Below are 11421 nucleotides of genomic sequence, written 5' to 3' on the forward strand. Positions count from 1 at the left end.
CAAAGTTGACAAATCCAAAGCCCTTTGACTTCCCTGCATCCCTCATAACTACAGCACTAGTAATTCACCATATTCACCAAAAATTAATTTCATGTCTTCATCTGTTGTAGACTCAGAAAGATTTTTCACATAAACATTATTGAATGTGGTCTTATCCAAAGCATTGTCTCTTTCCTGCTTATGAAGGAAAGGTCCAACATAGACCTGCTTCTCATTGATCAACATGCCATTTTTGTGATTGCATTTTGAGCAGATTCTTCATTGTCAAATTGTACAAAACCGTAGCCTTTAGACTGGCCAAGACCATCAATAGCTATCTTGCAAGAAAGGATGTTGCCAAATGAAGAAAACGTATCATGTAATGCTTTGTGATCAATAGACTTGTCCAAGTTCTACAGGAGAAACAACAATCAAAGGATTAGGTCAATATTGGAAGCCAACAATTGAGAGTGGATACAGAAAGATTTTTTTTGCATCTATATTTGCATGAATATTGAGCATGGATGGACAGAGATTTGAACGGGTAAGAACAAAGGTACTAAAAGGTCAGACAACTTCCGATCAAAATAATAATATTTGTGATTTCATGGGGGGAAATAGCCATAGAAGTAAGAAAGGGTGGTAAAAAAAATCAACAAGACTGAAAAGAGCTTAATACCTTGATAAATATGTTTGCAGTACCACTCTTACGAAGACTAGGGTCTCGCTGAGAATACATGATACGAATGGGCTTGTTATTAAGTGGAGTGAAATTCAGTAGATCCAATGCCCTAGCAGCTATAGACAAGAATAACAAAAGGGAAACGTTAATTTAAAAAGGAAACATTAACTAATTGCACAATTCCAAAGAAAGAATTCATTCTCCCAAATCAAAATTGTTAAAACCAGGAACATCAAAGATATGAATTCTAAAACTTAATTTTTAAAGTTAATTTCTAACATAGAAGTTCAATCCACTCTTGTAAAGAAGATAGGAAATAAATTGGGTAAAGCTGCGTCAAATACAAAGAAAATCTAGAGAAAAAATTAAGGAAAGTTTAAATTCAAAACATAGGAACTGAAGAGCTGTGTAAAGTATTTTTGCAAATATACATTTTTAAATTTAAAAGAACACATAACAAAAAGTTTCAGCAAAACATAGGCATTGACAATAACTACATTTTCAGAAACATTGCGATTTAGCTATCAACAGAAAAGGCATAGATACAATAATACACTTAAATTTTGCAATTAAATTGGATTAAAAATAAATTAGCTTGAATTCTACACAAATTAAAATACTTGCGATACACAAACAATCTCTCAAAAAAATTGTATCACCACAAAAAAGATTTCCCGAAAATAAATCATCTACATTCACATTCCAAATGAACTAAAATGAAGTAACCAACAAAGATATATAACTATTAAATCACTAAACAGAGAATAAAATTTTAAATCTAAGTAGAAGACTAACCATCACGAGGATCGTTATAATTAACATAGCCATAGCCGAGAGAGCGGCCAGAAGCCAAGTCCCGACAGACTCTTACTGAAGCGACCTGAGCCACCTGGCTAAATGTTTGGTAGAGCTGTTCATCGGTAACGGTAGGATCAAGATCCCCGACATAGAGCGATGCCAGCATAAACTGCGGTCCTCCGGTAACGGGAGCAACGCCGTTCGGCGCGGAAACCGGCGCCTGAACCTGTGCCATAAAAACCGCAGCCCTAACTCTTCAAGATCGTTCTTTTTTCTTCTTTTCTTCAATTTTTTCCTCTCATCTTGTTATTCAATCAAAACTATTGAGGAAAATATAAAAAACAGATTCTAAATCTAAACTAAAAATAAGGAGATTTTTTTTTTTGTATCGTGAATAAAAGAGGAGAGGGATGCGCAAAATGGGGATGAAATCGTCAGAGATCCGGAGTTGAACGGAACGATAAATGCCGACGACGAAGAAAAGAGGAGTTTATGATTTTCTCTTTTTTGAATTTTTTTTAAATGACAAAAATGGGGAGGGCAGAACGAACTGCGCCACACCGGAAAAGAAGCAACTGTGTCGCTTTTATAGGTATGAAGTAATGAAGGTTTTGAAGAAACCCTACTTTGTTTCGGTAAGTTAATCACTACCGTTGGATCTTCTAATGTTATAAAATTTGGTTAAATTATCTAAATATACCGGCAAAACTTTCGAGATAATATTATGGAAAAAATTAATTCACGAGATAAAGCACTCCCAAGATTAATTGCTCAAATAAGGTGAAATCCACAGTGTTGGCCGTAGGTCGCCATGCTTTCCGGTCGACCTACTAGGTCGCCATGTCTTCCCGGCGAGCTACAAGAGATTGCATGTGCCATGCACGTCCCAACACGCTGGGCATCCGAGGCCATCCGACCGAGGCCATCCGAACGAGCTATGCGAGGGCATCCGAGAGTAACCGAGCGAGCTATGAGAGGGAATCCGAGGGAAGCCGGGCGAGGGTAGGTCGCCCGGAGTGCATGGCGACCTACAAGGTCGCCCGGAGGGCATGACGACTTACAAGGTCGCCCGGAGGGCATGACGACCTATGTGTTGGACGTGCATGTGCCATGCAACATGTTCATTCTCTCTGTTTGAGCAAGGGTAGGTCGCCCGGAGTGCATGGCGACCTACGGCCAATACTATGGATTTCACCTTATTTGAGCAATTAATCTTGGGAGTGCATTAACTCGTGAATTAATTTCTTTCATAACATTATCTCGAAAGTTTTGTCAAATATACCACATCTCATAATTAAATATCAAATGACACTCACCTTTTGCTAAAATTTTAGGAACGCACAAATGATTGCATTTGATTTTGTATTCGTTACACTCAAATTTCAAAAAGTCATAATTAATTAAACATATTTATGTTGATGGGAAAAGATCTTAAAAAGACAAGATTGATAAAATATATATTATTGTATCTATGTCATTTCTGCTAGTGAATGTGTTAGTGGGAGTAAAGTATCGATGGTAATATTTATATGTAGGTCTTATTTTTAATTATTCAATAAATATATGTTAAAAATTAATGTAGAATTTGATAGTGTAAAACTTGCATTGATTATATATTTGTTTATTGTTTCCAAATGTTTAAATATAATCTTTCTAACATTTATTTATTGAGTTATTGAAGACAATGCTAAAGCTTGTAATGCTATTACCACTTGGTTTCATGTTAACACATATCATACATATTTTTTAGATAAAATTCTACAATTTTATTCTGATTTTTTTCAATTTAATCCTCTGATGTACACTTCCAAGTTCCAACCCTTTAGTATCACATAAAATAAAGATGTGTCATGTCATACGAGTTTATTAGAAGTTGAAACTAACTTGATATGTCGAACGTGACACTCCTTATCATATATAGCACTAAAAGAGTATCATTTCAGTAAATAATCAAATATATATAATTCTAATATTTAATATTAAAAATGATATGTTTAGATAAATTAGTCGTAAAAAATAAGGGTTTAATTATTATGAAAATCAAAGAATTTGACTCAATAAAAAATTAAATAAAATTAGGATCATGAAATAAGATTCATTGACTTAAATAACTCGGAATTTTTTAACATTATGATCAAATACTATCCTTACTCCATTTCATATGAATACTATGCTAACCCACCCACTGCCGGGTATCACTTGAGCTTGTCCTATTTGTTACGGAAGACGACTATCGGATAGAGCAAAATCGTAATTGATAATTTGATAAAATAAAAATGATGATAAAAGAGACACAAAATTTACGTAGAAAATCCTAAATAATATAGGGTAAAAACCACGGGTAACGGTAGAATAATTTCACTATGACAAAATAGGAATTACAACATCTCTTGATCTACCAAGGAGAAAACAATGATAATTCTCTCTTGATAAAAAGGAAAAAAACAACTCTCAATAAACCCTCTAAATTCTCTAATATTAGAAGAAAGTCAGAATACTTTTGGATGGTTTATAGTATATGATATTTATAGTTGAAACTTGATGATTAATCTTGTAAATATCTTAAAGTTTAATGATTAAATGTAATTATCCCCTTTAATAAATATTCAACAAAATTGGCTAATAATAATTTTTTTTTCAAAGCCACCGGCTGCTAACCAGCAGCCCATGTGGTTTTTGATTTTTTCAACACTATTGATGTTCTACGAAATAGTTATGTTAGTCTCATCTCTCAGCTTGCATTGTATATTTCCAGTGCGCGATGCTACTTCATTGAACCAGTTAGATGGAAAATCTTGTCCTCTTGTACCTTCCAGCAGGATTGAGGATTTCTCTGAAAATATAGAGTTGAGTTAATTTCCTGTCCTCGATATTTAGAGTTATAACAAGAGACAGATTGATCACAAGCAAGGCCGTAGATCTTGAAAGCCAAACAAAAACCTTTTCCTTCTTCTCGGGGTATTTTCTGGCAATAAATTTGACTTGTATAATATAGTTTCTCTCCATCCTAAAAATCTAAGTTTCTTGCGACAAAGCGGGAAAAAAGAAAGCCACTTTTCTTTTACATATCACAGGCTTTTTGTGAATGATAATCACTGATTCACTCTCGGTTACCGACAGAAAACCCTCCATTTCCATTTGAAAATATATTCAAATCTGGCCCGCAGAAAACTGCTATCAACTTTTGCTTTTAAATGCTGATATAATTAGTCAAATACTCATCAGTTAACTGACCGGTGACGAAGTAGATAGATATAGATATATAGTAGCAACTTTACAGAAGCCTTCCGAGCAACAGAATCATAAAGAAGATAGATAATGCATCTTAATTTATTATTTCAAGGACACCCACCATCAACCTACTTTCGTTTTTCTCATTTTTTGAAAATAATAAAACCATAGGTTCAAGGGAGAAGGTATGGGCTAGCTTAAGTGGACGAATAATGCAAAGTAGATACGTGAACTTCAGTGTCCATGGATGGTTGCATTTAAGCAAAAAGCTTCCTCTCAACGAGTTTCTTCCGCAGTAGTCAAAGTGATCACACACCCAAAAAGAAAAAGAAATAGTAATAATTCACCAGCTGGAAGAAAGATCGAATAAAGAGTGACATAAATCTGCTTTGGTTTTAAGTCAGGAATAAATAAGCAGTAGAGTTGAGGAGAGACATCTTTGTCTTTCTTCTTTCCCGAAACAAAAGAAGAAAAAAAGAAAGAAAAAGCTACCACATTTCATCATCATCTTCTTCAAAGCATATCATAATGGGAACGGAGTTTTGGTTATCTAGCAGTTTTTTTTTTTGTCTTTTTGGTAATTGGGTTTGCATTTCTTTTTTCTACTTTCAGACCCCTTCATCTGCCTTCTGGGTGCAACGGGAATAGCTCCAGAGTTCTATTTTCCTTCTCTTTACATGGCGATCTGCTGTCTTCTTCCAAGTATTCAAACGACCAGCTTTTGCACTTCCGCTTATATGGACTATCATCATCTGATCTTTCCATTATTTCCACCTATAATAAGAAACTGCATGATTATTTGGTGAACTTTATGTTCACAATGGAAAAACATATCATGAAGCCAAGGGACGTACCCTAGTATCCAAAGTTATGCTAGTTAAGGGAGGTGAGTTTCTCGCACAATGGCCAAGGCCAAGGCTGCTGCGCTTCATCTTTTGTCTCTCGCGTGCTTTGTGGTTTTGGAACCAGTAGAAAACGTTCTTGCCTTCGATCTTGCCATACTTTCCTAGCTGCGCAGTGATTTGTTCTATTTGTTGTGCATTTGGAGTTCGCATCCCACCTCTATACAGCATCTCCAAAATCCCTATCTGTTCTTGGGTAGGATTCCACCGCGTACCTCCAGGGTGTGTTTCCACCTACATGATAAAGTTTCTTGTTCATATTCCAAATCTAACGTTCTTTACTCTATCAAATCTCCATTAACGTACATCTAAAAGGATTTTGTGAAGTACGACAAGATGGGATGAGAAATAAGAATGCATGCAGGCAATTAATTAGCGAAGGGAGTACCTGAAGAGAATCACGTTTATGGTCAGAGGGGCCAAGCTTTCTAGGGCCACTGTCTGGTCTAATGAAGCTCTTGAGGTCGAAGGAGGAGACGGTATCAGTGGAGGAGGGCTGGTGGTGGTGGTGGTGCAGCTTGGATGCGAGAGGGCGTAACCGCTTAAATCCAAGGGAGAGAGATGGTTCGTGCTCCAAGAATCCACCTGCCAACTGATGCACCTTCATGTTTCCCATGGTGAAGGGAGTGAAGGATGAAGAATGGTGAATTATATAGAAGACTGAGATGAATCCCAAATAATAATAATAATAATGGGAAAAAGACGAGTGGGAGAAGAGGTGGTGCTTTGAATAGCCAAGACCAAATGATGAGGTGAGGTTGACTTATGATTTCCCTGATTTTAAAAAGCAAAAAGAAAGAGTAAAAGACAAGTGTTGAAATAGAGAGGATAAAGGCAACAGAAGAGGAGGAGGGGTATATAGGGACTAGGGTATGAGCGTGTGGGTGAATGCATGAGTTGGTAAATGCGTGTGGGTTGGCCTTGCCCACTCTATTCCCTCAATTTTTTTTTCTACTTGCTTTCATGATAACGTCTTCTTGCTTTTCGGTGGCCTTTGTTTTTGGTTTTCTTCTCTCTCAAACTTTATCTTTACTTTCATATTTTCTTAGCAAAATATTCCACCAATGCCAGAACATGAAAATGGAATACTTTCTTTACTTTCCAAGATACGGATATGGTGAGAGACAAAGAAAGAGAAAGGAGTGAAGGCCGTCCTCCATCTATATCTCTCACAGGTACAGAATGTTGAGAAAACCAAACCAAACCTACTAAACATATATATAAATCATATATATCACCTGCCACGCAACATGAAATTCTTGGTACATTAAAGAAATCCAATTCCAAACGCATGTATAAATTATTTCACACCAGACATTTAAAAAAACTATATTACATTCTATAATTAAATAATTATGTTAACTGATGAAGTGATCAACAATTATGAAAGGTGGCAAAAAGTGGTAGAAGGATGGTTCCAAATTCCAATCGATTTTAGGATGTTGGTGGTTCTTAATAAAGATGTGTGCTCGTCTTCTCCTCTCTGTTGGATAGATATTTATAAGGAATTGTCCTGTCACAAGGACTGATTAGACGTCTTAGAATGTAAAGGCTTAGACTATGAGATTATGTGTGTCAGCAAGCGGCCGTTGGTGATGTTACGATGGTGTGTTCATAAAAATATTAGGTATTGACATGTGATTACTTACAAAAGTTCATATGAGTAATACATTCGTCTATGAAGAAGACCTCAAAGCTGAAAATTCGCAGATAGTAACAAATTATATAAACACATTCTTGACCAAACTCAAAGATAATGTTATTTAACATAGGACCTTAAAGTATTTAAGGTTTTCCATTGTTATTAAACCAATACTTCATCAATTATGTGATTTGATTCTTACAGGTCAGATTGTTGTTTTAATCCCTTTATAATTCACAAATTTAAGATTTAGTTCTTTTTTTAATTTAATATAATTTGATCCATCTACCTCTATTACGTCATTAGTTACCCAAATAATTAATATTGCTAACTATTTTTTTATTGAAAAGTTATAGTTTTCCCCATAAACACCCACCGAATTCCTGATGGCTTATGGTAACATGATTTTCTTTTTGAGTGGAAATAATGGTTTTAAGAAAATGTACGTCGTCATGTTAACTTGAATGTTTAATTGATTAATTATATAAATTAACCAATGATATTATAAAAATAGAGGGACCGGATTATGCCAAATCAATTTACAAAGACTGAATCTTAAATTGAAATATAGTATAAGGATCAAAATTATATTTTAACCAATTATTAAATAAATAAAAACTTAAATTTAAAAATTAAAATATCACGATAAGAGAGGAGGACAGCTGTTCATACAAAATTTCTTCAAGTATTTGTGAACCCAAACTTAGTTTCTTAAATTCTAAGTGTTCAGGAACCATTTGGAAATACCCATCTTAAATTTTCAAGGCTGGGTAAGGATAATCTAAACCTTAAAAGTAAGGTTAGGGTTCATTCATGTTAATTTTTATCATTTGATTATGATTTTGATGTTAAAGTGAATTTTTTCGTTAATTGTTTTTTTATGTAAACTTATGTTTATGTTTATTTTTTTCTTTTTTGGTTTATGATCAATTTATTGTCAATATATTTTATAAATCTCTGTAATATTAATTGTAAAAAATATATATTTAAAATATTGTATTACAAACTTCTAATATAAGTTTATTAAAAATAAAAATTATTGACTTTATATTAACATTTAAATTATGTAGGTATAATAACACCATAATGTAAATTTATATAATTACTATAAGTACGTAAAAAAAATAAAAACTCAAATTCAAAAAAAAAAATTAAAACTCTACAAAACATAAACTCAAAATAATCCAATTCGCGTAATTGCTCCCTCTAATTTTAATTGTCCAACTTCATATTACCTACTACTGAAACTATTACCAATAATTTAAGGTTTGTTTAAAAGTCAAAAATAAAATAATAATAATAATAATTTTAAAAGGACACGTAGCCATTATTTGTTACATGTCATTCTCTTGCTTTTCACAATAAAATTTGCTTGTCAATTGCTTTTCTAAGCACAATTTCATTATGTCAATAATGATACATACAATAGCATGACTAAAATGCATGTATGCGCAAACCATTCAATGATTTATACATCTATAAGTGCAGGAGAAAAAGACAAGGTAAACTTCAGTGGAAAAGCAAGAAAAATATCAGGGCAAACTATACATTTAATACCTCATCTATCACATTTATTCTGTTTTGGTCACCCGACTATTTTTCTTTCAAAATCATACCTAACGTTACGTTTTAGTTTCATTTTGGACACCCACTGTTAAAAAATTAAAAGAACTATTGACGTGATATATATGTTCCAACAATGACATGACATTACCTTATGGTGAGACGTCATTGTCATTAATTTTTTAACAGCGGGTGACCAAAATGAAACTAAAACTAATCATTAAGTATGGATTTTTTTTAAAAATAGTTGGGTGACCAAACCGAAACAAAAGTGATAATTAAGATATTAAATTTATAATTTACCTATAATAATAATTTGATTGGAAATGTCATATTCTTGAAATAGAGGAACAAAAACATCTAAATTTGAAATGTAGCCCAAAATTCTAACCAAAAAATGCCGTGTTGCATTTGTATGCATGTCTACTGCCATAGGCATCCCTTTTGTAATCAAATAAATATAGGATTCAAGGTTTTGAGATTATGTTGCCGGACGCAGATCTGGCCTTTCTCTCCCGACCCTGGAATTGGCCATACACTGACAAACTTGCCAATAAACTAATTGAAATTTGTTGATTTTTGCTAAACAGCCCATTTTGATCCTAAGATCTTCACATGGATTTTCACCAATAACAAGCTTGGAAGTGAATGTGTGTACTTGATTTGAGTTCATCGCTTGGACTCACTCTTCTCTATGACAACTTCCACTACAATTTCTTTTTCCTTGTACCTTAATTAGCTGTCCGTGTAGGCGACACTGTCTTCTTAAAAAATAAGAATAATCAAGGATACAACATTATACATGATGGGTAAAGAAAAGGTTGTTGAAGGATTTTACTACTTAACGGTTTAGCTGTCAGATGAAAAGAGGCTTGGTAAATATATTATTTAGGGATAAATTACCTATTAGATCAATCAATTATGATCGTATTTATGTTTTAGTCGATCAACTTTTTTTTTTATAAAATTATCATTGATATTATGTTTTAATTTTATTTTGGTCATGAACATTAAAAATTTAATAGAGCCTGTGATGTAGCCTTATATAATAACAACATATTCTATTAATTTGATCTTAATTCAAAATAACTCACCAAATTTAATCATCATTTAAAAATTTGAGGCCAAATCCATTATTTTTTCACTTTTAGAGGCTACTATTACACCATATCATATCATTATTTTTGTTAAATTTTAAAAAATCGGTGGCAAAATATAATTAAAATATAGTATTAGTGATAATATTTTTTTGACAAAATATTAGTGATAATATTATAAAAATAGCTGAATGATATAAAAAATACAGTTATAATTAGATGACATTTTCCCATTACTCATCCTCTGGCTGTTAATTGCTTGAAAAGGAAAAATATGACATGGAAAAGGTAATCGATTTCGAGGTTAATCACCATTGTCGAAGCTGTCGTTTCGAGCTTGACGACAATGGATGTGTTGGAAGCGTAGATGAGCTCACGATAATTTATAACACTTAGAAATTTTTATTTATACGAAACAAAATATGTTACAACGACACTCTCAATATCACAATACTGCAATACTAGCTGCTGCTAGTTTACAAATTCACCAATATATTTAAAGCTTTGCTAAGCTTCACAATATATCTCTCAAATCTCTTTATTTTTTCACTCCTCAATCGTATTTACGCTCACTCACTTTTTATTCACGCTCACTACCTCACACCAACTAAAGGCTAAGCACACATATATATAGGTTGTATAACCGACTTATTTGAGGACCTCTGGATGCTTCTCAACTTCTCTCCTTAATTCTTGCTTGACATGTTGCCGTGTGAATTCAAACAATTAAAGAAAAATCTTTGCCGACATATGCATGTGTGGTTTAGTGTACTGCCAAGCATTTCCACTTTGTTTTGTTTACTTGTGAATCTATCTTCATTTGCCATGTTGAACTTCTACACAATTCCAAGAGTTTGACTTCTAACACTCCCCCTCAAACTCGACTTTCCATTCCAAGCTTTTCTTTGAGTCGATTGAATATATCTGCTCTCAATGGCTTTGTGAAAATGTCTGCTATTTGATCTTCAATTCTACAGTAAATTAGCTCCACATTTTTTTCTTCACCTGCTCTCGTATAAAGTGATATTTTGTATCAATATGCTTGCTTCGGCTATGAGAGACTGGATTATTGGCAAGAGAAATTGTAGACTTGTTGTCGACATAAATTTTAATCGGTTCTTCTTGTGCCAAATTTAGCTCGTTCAAAATATTCTTTAACCACATTGCTTGGCAAGTTCACGCTGCTGCGGCTATGTATTCTGCTTCACATGTTGAAAGAGCTACCGTTTGTTGCTTCTTTGATGACCATGAAAATGCTGCAGAGCCGATATGAAAGAGATATCCAGTTCTGCTTTTTCGATCGTCTAAGTCTCCCCCATAATCACTATCAGAATAACCAACCAGCTTCGAATTTTCTGAATGCGTGTAGAATAAACCATGACCTGTTGTACCTTTGACATATCTGAGGATTCTTTTTGCTGCAATCCAATGATCTTGTTTTGGATTCTCCATGAATCTGCTTACCAATCCCACAGCGTATGTTATGTCTGGTCGTGTGATAGTTAGATACCTTAGACTTCCAACGAT

The 11421-nt window shown here is 33.7% G+C and overlaps 2 protein-coding genes across 3 annotated transcripts; both read right to left on the minus strand.

Moving 5' to 3' along the window:
- Nucleotides 1-45: 45 nt before the first annotated feature.
- LOC120156771 (polyadenylate-binding protein 2-like) lies at nt 46-1709 on the minus strand. The gene is made up of 3 exons (XM_039168027.1): nt 1457-1709; nt 659-777; nt 46-392 (listed from the first exon to the last, which is right to left on the minus strand). The coding sequence occupies exons 1-3, from the start codon at nt 1692-1694 to the stop codon at nt 219-221; spliced, it is 531 nt and encodes a 176-aa protein (XP_039023958.1). The 5' UTR covers nt 1695-1709; the 3' UTR covers nt 46-218.
- A 3358-nt stretch (nt 1710-5067) lies between these two features.
- Nucleotides 5068-6223, minus strand: LOC120156791 (WUSCHEL-related homeobox 4-like). Of its 2 annotated transcripts, none has more exons than XM_039168050.1 (3): nt 5981-6223; nt 5572-5826; nt 5068-5464 (listed from the first exon to the last, which is right to left on the minus strand). In XM_039168050.1, the coding sequence occupies exons 1-3, from the start codon at nt 6206-6208 to the stop codon at nt 5309-5311; spliced, it is 639 nt and encodes a 212-aa protein (XP_039023981.1). In that variant the 5' UTR covers nt 6209-6223; the 3' UTR covers nt 5068-5308. The 2 variants fall into 2 exon arrangements, with proteins under 2 accessions (XP_039023981.1, XP_039023980.1); XM_039168049.1 differs by having other exon boundaries at nt 5545-5826.
- Between the last annotated feature and the right edge of the window lie 5198 nt (nt 6224-11421).

The sequence above is a fragment of the Hibiscus syriacus genome, unplaced genomic scaffold, assembly GCF_006381635.1.
Source record: "Hibiscus syriacus cultivar Baekdansim isolate YM2019G1 unplaced genomic scaffold, ASM638163v2 tig00111237_pilon, whole genome shotgun sequence".
NCBI lineage: Eukaryota > Viridiplantae > Streptophyta > Magnoliopsida > Malvales > Malvaceae > Hibiscus > Hibiscus syriacus.